This window comes from Coregonus clupeaformis, unplaced genomic scaffold, assembly GCF_020615455.1.
Source record: "Coregonus clupeaformis isolate EN_2021a unplaced genomic scaffold, ASM2061545v1 scaf0024, whole genome shotgun sequence".
Lineage (NCBI taxonomy): Eukaryota > Metazoa > Chordata > Actinopteri > Salmoniformes > Salmonidae > Coregonus > Coregonus clupeaformis.
In genome coordinates this window covers 1159686-1172189 of record NW_025533479.1, presented here as the reverse complement: position 1 = coordinate 1172189, position 12504 = coordinate 1159686, and the positions used below count along the sequence as shown (strand labels likewise).

Genomic DNA, 12504 nt, shown 5'->3' with positions numbered 1-12504 from the left:
ACCCAATAGAAAATCTTTGGAGGGAGCTGAAAGTCCGTATTGCCCAGCGACAGCCCCGAAACCTGAAGGATCTGGAGAAGGTCTGTATGGAGGAGTGGGCCAAAATCCCTGCTGCAGTGTGTGCAAACCTGGTCAAGACCTACAGGAAACGCATGATCTCTGTAATTGCAAACAAAGGTTTCTGTACCAAATATTCAGTTCTGATTTTCTGATGTTTCAAATACTTATGTCATGCAATAAAATGCAAATGAATTTCTTAAAAATCATACAATGTGATTTTCTGGATTTTTGTTTTAGATTCCGTCTCTCACAGTTGAAGTGTACCTATGATATAAATTACAGACCTCTACATGCTTTGTAAGTAGGAAAACCTGCAAAATTGGCAGTGTATCAAATACTTGTTCTCCCCACTGTATTTGGTTACAACATGATGTGCTATTTCATAGTTTTGATGTCTTCACTATTATTCTACAATGTAGAAAATAGTTTTTTTTTAAATTAAAAAAAATTGAATGAGTAACTTTTGACCGGTAGTGTGTATATATATATATATATATAGGGGTAAACGTTCATGTTTGATATACTAATGTTATTGTCTTGCAAGCTACATTTAGCTAATTCGCATACGTACGAGAAAATAAACCATTTAATTGTCTGCATTATTCAAGAGTGTAGCAAGTACAGACATTCAATCCCCTCCTGGATCAAGATCCCCACTGCCTAATTTGTTTTTTGAAATAGCACCCCTTGTGTGCACATTCAGTAATACCGTATACCTCGGTATTGTACAGAAACGGTATGACGGTATGAAAATCTGGATACCCCCCCAACCCTAGTCGCTAGCTAATATATTTTAGAGGAAAATGTTCTTGCATTGTTAAATAGTTTCGTTTGCAAGCTTACTGGCTAGTGGCTACTGTAATACTGATATTTACGGTACATTTGAAGCTGCAGAACAAGATTGTCACGTTGCCAGCCACAATGAATGGTAAGGCAACGATGTCAAGTAAATTGAAAAGTTGATGTACATAATTTATGTAAATTGAAAAGTTGATGTACATATTATGTAAATTAATCTCGCTGCACTGCCTCTCCTTAAATGTTCGTCAATGACAATAGCCTCTAAGTTTTCATAGTTTGCTCTGTTCCGTTTGAATGTCCCCTGTAGCTCAGTTGGTAGAGCATGGCGCTTGCAACGCCAGGGTTGTGGTTTCCCACGGGTGGCCAGTATGAAAATGTATGCACTCACTAACTGTAAGTCGCTCTGGATAAGAGCGTCTGCTAAATGACGAAAATGTGAATGTAATGTACTATAACAGTGGGTCTCTGTGGGCCTTTTATAGTCTCTCCCCATCATGAGTCTTTACGCTTGGCCCACCTGTAATTTTAGCATGTGTAACCCATACTTACATCTACTCAGGTCAGATTGAACTCTGTCTGTCTGTCTGTCTGTCTGTCTGTCTGTCTGTCTGTCTGTCTGTCTGTCTGTGTCTGTCTCTCTCTCTCTCTCTCTCTCTCTCTCTCTGTCTCTCTCTCTCTGTCTCTCTCTCTCTCTCTCTCTCTCTCTCTCTCTCTCTCTCTCTCTCTCTCTCTCTCTCTCTCTCTCTCTCTCTCTCTCTCTCTCTCTCTCTCTCTCTCTCTCTCTCTCTCTCTCTCTCTCTCTCTCTCTCTCTCTCTCAATCATCTCTCTCTCTCTCTTTCACACACTGTCTCTTGCTCTCTCTGTCTCTCTCTCTCTAAGGGATGGAGGGAGTAGGAGGAGAATAATACATTTGGCTCTGTGCTTTGGTCTTTTATTGCATTGCAGAGATTTGCCCGTTGTACAAGGAGGAGAGCAGTGGTCAGTGGTCAGTGGTTAGTGGTCAGTGGTCAGTGGTTAGTGGTTAGTGGTTAGTGGTTAGTGACTATTGGCTAGTGGCTAGTGGCTAGTGGTTAGTGGTCAATGGTTAGTGGTCAGTGGTCAGTGGTTAGTGGTCAGTGGTTAGTGGTGGGGTCCTATTGGAATGATGATACATGGGGATGGATGGGTCCAGAAGAATTGAAAATGTCCTATTAATCAGGACAGAGGAGGGGGTGAGGAGAAGTGGGTGAGGATGGGGGGAGGAGGGGATTGGGTGAGTTGGGGGAGAGGTAGGGTATTCAACAGGGTGAGGCGGTGGAGAAGGGGGGAGGGAGAGAGGTAGGGTAGGGTGTTCAACAGGGTGAGGAAGGGGGAGAAGGGAGTCTATCTAAGTAACATAATACAAATTTCCCCATCAAAATACGTCAATTTAAGCTAAAGATATCTGTTTCTTAGCATGGACTGAATCTCAATCCACCGCATCCACATACACTACATGACCGAAAGTATGTGGACACCTACTCGTCGAACATCTCATTCCAAAATCATGGGCATTAACATGGAGTTGGTCCCCCTTTGCTGCTATAACAGCATCCACTCTTCTGGGAAGGCTTTCCACTAGATGTTGGAACATAGCTGCGGGGACTGCCACAAGAGCATTAGTGAGGTCGGGCACTGATGTTGGTCGATTAGGCCAGGCTCACAGTCGGCATTCCAATTCATCCCAAATGTGTTCGATGGGGTTGAGGTCAGAGCTTTGAGCAGGCCAGTCAAGTTCTTCCACACCGACCTCAACAAACAATTTCTGTATGGACCTTGCTTTGTGTACCTCCATGAAGAGATAAGGCTATATTAATGATAGGTGGAGAGAGGAGAGCCTCCATGAAGAGATAAGACTGTATTAATGATATGTGGCAAGAGGAGAGCCTCCATGAAGAGATAAGACTGTATTAATGATAGGTGGAGAGAGGAGAGCCTCCATGAAGAGATAAGACTGTATTAATGATAGGTGGAGAGAGGAGAGCCTCCATGAAGAGATAAGACTGTATTAATGATATGTGGCAAGAGGAGAGCCTCCATGAAGAGATAAGACTGTATTAATGATAGGTGGCAAGAGGAGAACCTCCATGAAGAGATAAAGCTGTATTATTTATAGGTGGTGAGAGGAGAACCTCCATGAAGAGATAAGACTGTATTAATGATAGGTGGCAAGAGGAGAGCCTCCATGAAGAGATAAGACTGTATTAATGATATGTGGCAAGAGGAGAGCCTCCATGAAGAGATAAAGCTGTATTATTTATAGGTGGTGAGAGGAGAACCTCCATGAAGAGATAAGACTGTATTAATGATAGGTGGCAAGAGGAGAGCCTCCATGAAGAGATAAGACTGTATTAATGATAGGTGGCAAGAGGAGAGCCTCCATGAAGAGATAAGACTGTATTAATGATAGGTGGCAAGAGGAGAGCCTCCATGAAGAGATAAGACTGTATTAATGATATGTGGCAAGAGGAGAGCCTCCATGAAGAGATAAAGCTGTATTATTTATAGGTGGTGAGAGGAGAACCTCCATGAAAAGATAAGGCTGTATTATTTATAGGTGGAGAGAGGAGAGCCTCCATGTATGTGAGAGGAGAAATATACTGCTCCACTAGGCTTTTCACTGATCCTGTACAATGTGTGTCTACAGTGTGTGTGTGTGTTTGTGCGAACGCGCGCGTGTGTGTGTGCGTGTGTGTGAATCATGCTTGTGTGTGTGTGTCTCTCTCCGCATACAACGTGTATGTGTCTTCAGAGTGATAACGGCACCTTAAGGAACGTCCTGATTGCTTTTCCCTGAGTGGCTAGTGGGCCTGACGCCTACTGATACATTATAAATCATTTACAGTCATTTTGGAATGCAATATCCTTCTCTAAACTCCTAGCTTTACTTCTCTCTCTCTCTACTGTTATTGGACAGTACTCCTGCCTGCCCTATCTAGCTAGCTGCTAGCCACTGGGGCTGAGCTGGGCCAGGGGGGAGCTAGGATGAGGGGTTGAGGAGGAGGGGGGTTGCGGATGAGGGGGGTTGAGGAGGAGGGGGTTGAGGAGGAGGGCACCAGTCAATAAAACATGAGCGGACAAAAGAAATGAGAGCAAACTGTTGTCTTTCTCTCTGGAGATTGTCATTCATTTTCCTGTCCTCTTGTTTCTTCCCTCTCTCTCTCTAGCAGGTACGGGATGGAAGATCTGACGAGAGGAGGAGAGGACAGTGAATGAAGGAACTACGCCACTTATTATTTTGTACTTTTCTGTTTTATCTGCTCAGACTGATGAGTGGATCTAAGGGTGCTGGACTGTTGGGCTGAGAGACGGGATTACAGGACGAAGGGAAGGGAAGACTGGGGAAGACAGGGAGAGGAAAGGGAAGACAGGGGAAGACAGGGGAAGGGAAGGCTGTGTGAGACCAGGGGAGGAGACCCGACGTGTATGTTGGTCACTTGCAGTCGTTGCTGAGACTCACTCAGACGGACCATGTGGTTTTCGCCAAGGAGAAACCGTCTCCTCTCCTGTCAGCAGCAGGACCATGGAGACTGGCATGGTGCCCACATACCCAGCTCCTTCTCCAGCCTCAGCATCACCGCGTCCTTCTGGATCTTAACTTTTTCCTGGTGCTTGGAGGCCGTCCGAGGCCAGGTCTACCACCCCACTGTGAACACGCAGTATGGGAAACTCCGGGGGGTGAGAGTGCCCCTACCCAGCGAGATACTGGGACCAGTGGACCAGTATTTGGGGGTCCCATATGCAGCCTCCCCAGTGGGGGAGAAACGCTTCCTGCCCCCCGAGCCGCCCTCCTCCTGGTCGGGGATAAAGAACGCCACCCACTTTGCCCCCGTGTGCCCCCAGAATATTCACAACGCCGTGCCAGAGATCATGATGCCCATATGGTTCTCGTTCAGCCTGGATATAGTGGCCTCTTACATACAGGATCAAAACGAGGACTGTTTGTATCTAAACATCTACGTTCCAACGGAGGATGGTGAGTGGGTCGGGTATACGAGAACAAAACCAAACTCTTTTATCTATTTTCTAGCTCTTATTCTATCTCTCTCTGAGACTGTGTTTCGTTACTGTAGTGTGTGTGGAGCATGCCTTGTTGTCCTCCCTGTGCATGCTGTGTCTGTGTCTTCCTCCACCATCTCCAGCCTCCTCATTCTGACTTGATCTTCCATGGCATACATCTATTTTCATCAACTCTCCCTTTCCATACCACCGTTTGAGGTTCCTCTTTGTGTTGATAAAAAAATACCCCCCCAAAAAAAAAAAAGACAAAATATTGCACAAAATGGCTGAAAAACCAATCAGATGTTCAAACAGATTGGGCCTAGTGCTGTACCTTGCTCCACTCCCTTCCCTTACTGTTGTGAGTGTTCTGGGGATAACATGATTAGCGATGAGCTACTAGACAATGATCTCCTGTAGGGTTGGTTGGTGAAATATTCTGGTACACTCCAGGCCTGTGGCATCAGACTAGACCATGTAAGACCCCTTACTTTCCTATTCTTATCAAGAGTTTGTCTTTGTAGTCTTTGCAAACTATAGGTTACAGGTGCAACAGACAAAATAATACAATATTTTTACTGAAGACCTACATTTCAATCCATTAAAAACCCACACAGCAAAGCTTGAAATGTTAAGTGGTTCCAGTATCATAATGATAGAAAATATTGCATACAATTAAATCGTAATTCGAACAGCAAATACTGTTGGTAATGTGCTGGAACAGGCATTGCATTGAGCAAAAGTCCTGTCTAACTCTGAAGCTCCTGTGTGGTGGTAAGGGGTCTTATATAGAAGTGCATGTGAATATGGGCTTCTTGTGTTCCAACGTGCAGCAAATTCATTCCACTATTTTGGAATATTTCTGCAGAAACACCCCCCAGTTACTCTCTGGACAGACCCTCTGTCGTTATTGTTGGTGATGAGGGAGGGAGGGATGGGGGTTTGGGTTTGGCTCAATCTGGAGTTGTTGCATGTCGCCTTCCAGGTGTTTTCCAGAGCTTCTGTTATTTTGTAGTTTTTTTTATTTATTTTACAGTCAAAAGAATATCCAAGGAATGTGCCAGGAAACCCAACAAGAAAATGTGTAGAAAAGGAGGTATGTAAGACAGACAACACGGTGGGAGTGAACGAGAACGAGAGAGGAGAGGGAGTGGCCTCTTCTCTAAAGATATCAGCACCTATCAACCCTCAAATCAAACAGCTAACTGGGATGAGCAGGGACCTACAGTTCTCATTAACCTGGATGTGTGTGCGTGTGCGTGTGTGTGTGTGTGTGTGTGTGTGTGTGTGTGTGTGTGTGTGTGTGTGTGTGTGTGTGTGTGTGTGTGTGTGTGTGTGTGTGTGCGCGTGTGTGTGTGTGTATGTGTGTGTTAAAGGGAGAGTAAAATGAAGTCCCTGAAGATTGAATGATTTTTAAATGAAGATTTAAATGTATTTTTTATGAAAGCACTGTATTTTATATGAAAGCACTGTGTATTTTCTATGAAAGCACTGTATTTTATATGAAAGCACTGTGTATTTTATATGAAAACACTGTGTATTTTATATGAAAGCACTGTGTATTTTATATGAAAACACTGTGTATTTTATATGAAAGCACTGTGTATTTTATATGCAAGCACTGTATTTTATATGAAAGCAATGTGTGTTTTATATGCAAGCACTGTATTTTATATGAAAGCTCTGTGTATTTAATATGAACCCACTGTATTTTATATGAAAGCACTGTGTATTTTATATGAAACCACTGTATTGTAGTTTACACACAGCCTAACAACATAATTGATCATCAAAACTAATTGAAACATGACAATGTGGATGGCATTGGTCCATCCATTAGTAATTGCAGCCTTCCAGGCTAAATCACGTCAACAAACAGATCAATTCTTCTGAATGGAAATAACAAGGCTGATTCAATCAGAAGCAGAACTGCCAATTTAAAGTCATGTAACACAAATCAGAGTTAAAGGGGCAATCCGGGATTGGTACATCCCTTTTTTCAGACTTAAATCAAATATACTGTTGTATTTTCGAATCCCGGATTGCCCCTTTAAAGTTATGTAAAACTAAATCATGGTTGGAATGAGAGGAACGTTAGGAGCTTAAAGACTTTGGCTTATTGGAAGAATTTGTCAAAGGAGACAGGAAGAGAAAGCGTTTTTAGGCCTGGGCTGTTGATTACATTTTGACATAACAGTCGAGGGATGCGTTCCAAATAGCACCCTATTCCCTATATAATGCACTACTTTTGACCAGGGCACATAGGGTGCCATTTGGGATGAGAACAAGTTCTGTCTGGAAGTCATAACTCACAACAAGCAAATATTCTCCTGTAGAGAGAAAGATGCATCATCATGTTGAGATAGATTGGATTAGAGTCATGACACATCTTTGAATTCATACAAACTTTGTAAAACAAAGTTTTGATATTACTTTCATTACAGCAAATGGATACAAACCCAGGTCAATATAGCTACTCTTTGTTTTGGTTTTCTGTGGCGACAGTAAGTTCTGTACTGTCATTTCCAAGAGCAAAAGTTAAAGTTTTTTTTGTTTTTTTTGTTGTCATTTAGCAGACGCTCTTATCCAGAGCGACTTACAGGAGCAATTAGGGTTAAGTGCCTTGCTCAAGGGCATACTTTTAATCACAGCGAAAAGGCCATGAATCTCATATTTGCCAAAAGCCAGTTAATTCACCTACAAACATTCTAATTATCAGAAGCCTTAATATTAAAAACGGATATTAAATGTAGCGTTCTGTTAGTTTAAGCAGTCGGAAATCTCGGAAACGTTACGTTTGAGAGGCAGGAAGCTCAGCCATTAGCCTCGCCTAGTGATTTTACAGACACACACACACACACACACACACACACACACACTCCCGCCCACTTTGGTAAACCAATTTAGTTTGAGACAGACGGCGCCCCCCAGGCACTTCTGAATTAGTCCCAGTAGTAGAATACACACACAGAAATATCACTTTAATATTCAAACTCTACTTGGAAACATTTTCAATTAACTTCCTCATGTTTTGTAATGAGGAAATAGTTTATCATATGTTTGATATGTTGCTTTTGTGACATATGATTGTGCTGAAGGGGTGACTGTGGATGTATCTTAAATGGCACCCTATTCACTATATAGTGCACTACTTTTGACAAGGGTCCATAGGGCTCTGGTCAAAATAAGTACACTATTTAGGGAATAGGGTGCCATTTGGGATGTGTTTTGTGTGTTGCATAGTTTCTCAGCATCCTCTTAAACACGAGAGTTGTAATTTTCTAGCTCATTGAAAAGGAAAGGGTTGCTTGTGACAGTTTAAATTGTATTACTTCAACTTGTTTGTTATGCTTTTTAATCTACTGCATGGATATACAGCATTTATTATTATTTTGTGCTATAGTATATTGAAAGCTCCTCATGATGCAAACTTTGTTCAACTTAAGCAAATATGTTAATGAAATAGAAAGAGTGAGTATAAGGATACTCACCATCAAAGCAGGTCATTCCTTTTACAAGAATGGGATTCTAGAATGACATGATAGTCCATACAGTACTTTCTAGAATGACATGATGGTCCACGTAGTACATTCTAGAATGACATGATAGTCCATGCAGTACATTTATACAATAGTACAAAACATGTTGATTGTGTGTTTCAGTTTCTGTCACTCCTGTTACTTTCTTAATACTTGTACAGTAATCAGTAATATATGTGTCAGTTTTGTATGAAGTTATGAACATTGAAACACCTCTCTAATAGTAGGACCTTTATAGTGGAACAGAGTCATACACCCACCAGGGATCTGTTGGTATCTACAAACCCTTTAATTATCACAGCTATATTGTGAAGCTTCAATCTCTTTATGAACATGTATCCTCAAGAGGTACACTATGATTAATTCGGAGGAAGAAGCATGGAATTTGGCTCCCGATACAACGGTTGTATGATTGTTACCAAGCAACAATAAGCAGTCGTGATTGGAGCACGTCACGAAGCGCCTTTGTCTTATTTGTCAGCGCTCAGCTCAATGAGTTCAGGGCCAGTTCAATATCCCTAGACAATGATGTGAGGAAAAGGATTTGAGGAGAAAAGTACAGGTATGATTACATTGAAAACACATAAGGCTACTTACTATATACTGTATGAGCCAAACTATACCAACATAGGGAAGGTTAACATATGTTTCCCATGCCAATAAGGCCCCTTATAGTATGATGACAACACTCAACGCTGGCACTAACTTTCCATCACTGCACACAAAACATGATATCGTTTTATTTTTGTTCAGAATCTTCAAGCGCCATTGGAGCTGTTTTAAGAATAGCTGCTAAAACTCCTGCTAGCAACTTGTATTATTCAGAGTAGTGCACTTGCCTTTTATATATAGAGAAAACCTCATCACCCACTGTGAAGAAAGACCAGTGCTGTGTTCGAATACCCATACTAACATACTGTATACTACATGCTTAATGAGTATATACTACATACTATTAGTTCATTTGAGTATACTGTAAACCAGGGTTTCCCAAACTTGGTCCTGAGGCACCCCCTGGGTGCATGTTTTGTTTTTTGCACTAGCACTACACAGCTGATTCAAATAACCAACTCATCATCAAGCTTAGGTTATTTGAATCAGCTGTGTAGTGCTAGGGCAAGAAACTAAATGTGCAGGACAGAGTTTGGGAAACCCTGCTGTAAACGAACGGTATCCTTTCAGTACTAGCGCTTCGCCTGTCTACCGGAAGTTGATGCTGTTGCTATGCAACCTCTTGCTAGCTTGTTAGCATAACTATTTACTAGCTAGACATTTTACGATTTCAGCTGTGTTCGTAAATTCAATATGGAGGGCAAGAGAGCACTCAGAGTGCGCTCTGGGCGTTCGTAAATTCAGAGTGTTGTCAGATTGTCTGTTCGTAAATTCAGAGCGTTTCGCTAAATAAACGTTGTGTAGTTAGTTAGATAGCATATAGTTAATATACTGCCCGGCAGGTTCGATGTATTAGTAGCCAACTAAGAGTTCCAATGTCTATTTGCACATAATATTACATTTGAAATGTCTTTATTCTTTTGGATCTTTTGTAAGTGTAATGTTTACTGTTAATTTGTTATTGTTTATTTCACTTTTGTTTATTATCTATTTCACTTGCTTTGGCAATGTTAAAGATATGTTTCCCATGCCAATAAAGCCCCTTAAATTGAAATTGTATTGAATTGGGAGAGAGAGCGCGGTAAAAGGCCTCAGAAAGTGGAGAACCGCACAATACCCTGTCCTAAGATCCAAGTCTCTCTCCTTCCCACCAGTCGTGGTCAGACAGCCCCAGGCTACAGAGACCACTCAACTGTCATATTCTCCCCAGACGAGGACACTGATCGACCAACAGTCTAGTTATACAGAGAGAGGTGTTGATTATCCACATCACTGTCAGTCATACACATGTGCAGAGAGAAATGCCAGGGTTTTTAAAAAATGTCCTTGATCCACCACAATGGGCTGAAGAAAGCTTATACAACGGTATAGACCAAGGATACTCAGAAGTGGCTGAATAAAAAATGTTGCTCACAACAGATGACCTTCCTTAGTTATTCCACTGCTGGCTGATGCACTGTAATGTCCAGGCCAGGCAGGTATGGGCTAAGGTCATGCAACATCAGCATTTGGGCTACAGAGTGTGTGTGTGTGTGTGTGTGTGTGTGTGTGTGTGTGTGTGTGTGTGTGTGTGTGTGTGTGTGTGTGTGTGTGTGTGTGTGTGTGTGTGTGTGTGTGTGTGTGTGTGTGTGTGTGTGTGTGTGTGTGTGTGTGTGCTCATTAGTACTATTCAAATTATTAATTACATATAGCCTTACAGAGATCTCCACTTACGTATCCTTTTGTCTTTCTCTGTCAGAGCAACTGAACTGATCAGAGGTTTAATGAGGGGCAGAGACATCCATCCATAGTTTTCAACTCTAAATGATCGGCTATGAAAAGCCAACTGAGAGACCTGAGCCCTAGGACCATACGTCGGGACTACCGGCCGTGGTGACTCCTTGCTGTCCCCAGTCCGCCTGGCCTTGCTGCTATTCCAGTTTAAACTGTTCTGCCTGCGGTTATGGAACCCCTACCTGTCCCAGACCTGCTGTTTTAAACTCTAATGATCGGCTATGAAAAGCCAACTGAGATTTATTCCTGATTATTATTTGACCATGCTTGTCACTTATGAACATTTTTGAACATCTTGGCATGGTTCTGTTATAATCTCCACCCGGCACAGCCAGAAGAGGACTGGCCACCCCTCATAGCCTGGTTCCTCTCTAGGTTTCTTCCTAGGTTTTGCCTTTCTAGGGAGTTTTTCCTAGCCACCGTGCTTCTACACCTGCATTACTAGCTGTTTGGGGTTTTAGGCTGGGTTTCTGTACAGCACTTCGAGATATTAGCTGATGTAAGAAGGGCTATATAAAATAAAATTGATTGAAAATTGATTGATAGTGTCATTCAACCCTTCTAGTCCCTGCTAGACTGGCTATAGACAGACAGACAGACAGACAGAAATAAAATGAAACAGGTTAACTTTACTTTGTGAGTTCAGACAGACCCTGATGAAGGTTACTCTGACAAAGACTTCCCCTATGCTGGTAGCTCATTTAATTCATTACTGAACTTCAACAGAGACCTATTAAAACCCAGGGCGCCTCTTGATGAGGTCATCACCGTGATTGTGTGAGTTTAATAGTATAATGAGGAAGTATAAACCCTGTAGTTTGTTTTTTACATCCTCATCATGTGTCTCAAATGACACCATATTCTCCTATATAGTGCATTGTTTATGTCCTTATTATGAACTTGCAGATGCAATGTGAGTAGCCATTGCAGGTGAGCTTTTAAATAGATCTGCCATAGAGTTAACTCTTCTCCAGATGGTGTCAGAGATGTCTGAGAGGCATACAGGACACATTAGCCTCTCTGCCCTTTAACGTTTAACCTCCATCATCAGACAGGTTGAGCGATAAGTGGAGAGAAAAATCATTTTCAAGTCCTTGATTTTCGGGAGACTCGACTGCCATTCCCATGCAGCTGCTCTTACTTACAGCTCTGCCATGTAACAGTGCTGCCATTCTCTAGCTGATTGCCAGTAAAGGCCTGAAACCTGTCACTAGATTATACCAGCCACAGGGAGGAGAGAAATAGAGAGAGATAGAGAGAGGGATTGCGGGAGAGAGAGAGATAGAGAGAGAGAGAGAGAGAGAGAGAGAGAGAGAGAGAGAGAGAGAGAGAGAGAGAGAGAGAGAGAGAGAGAGAGAGAGAGAGAGAGAGAGAGCAGAGAGAGAAATAGAGAGAGGGAGTGAGGGAGTGAGGGAGAGAGAGAGGGAGAGAGAGAAGGCCACTGCCTGTGAAAAATGCCAAAGGAAATAAATTGCTGTTTATTTTCCAACTGCTGACCTGGGTTTGCCAGAGAGCTGAAAACTGCAAAAGAGGCCCAATCCCCATTAAACTGTGTCTGGGGCATGGCCGACTGTATCTCAGCGTGATAATCCTTTTGGCTGGCCCACTCACACTCAACCCTGCCTGCCTGGAGAGAGAGAGAGAGAGAGAGGAGAGAGAGAGAGAGAGAGAGAGAGAGAGAGAGAGAGAGAGAGAGAGAGA

General features: G+C 42.5%; 1 protein-coding gene across 2 annotated transcripts in view; it reads left to right on the top strand.

Annotated features, from left to right (window-relative positions):
- The window catches only part of LOC121531188 (neuroligin-3), a 383312-nt gene that overhangs the window by 85088 nt on the left and 285720 nt on the right, over positions 1-12504 (top strand). Inside the window, exons 2-3 of one of the 2 annotated variants that reach the window (XM_041836455.1) lie at positions 4048-4856; positions 5916-5975. In XM_041836455.1, coding sequence (XP_041692389.1) covers positions 4352-4856; positions 5916-5975 — 565 coding nt within the window. In that variant the 5' untranslated portion in view covers positions 4048-4351. The remainder of the gene's footprint in view (positions 1-4047; positions 4857-5915; positions 5976-12504) is intronic. The other variant, XM_041836459.1, reaches the window with a different exon arrangement.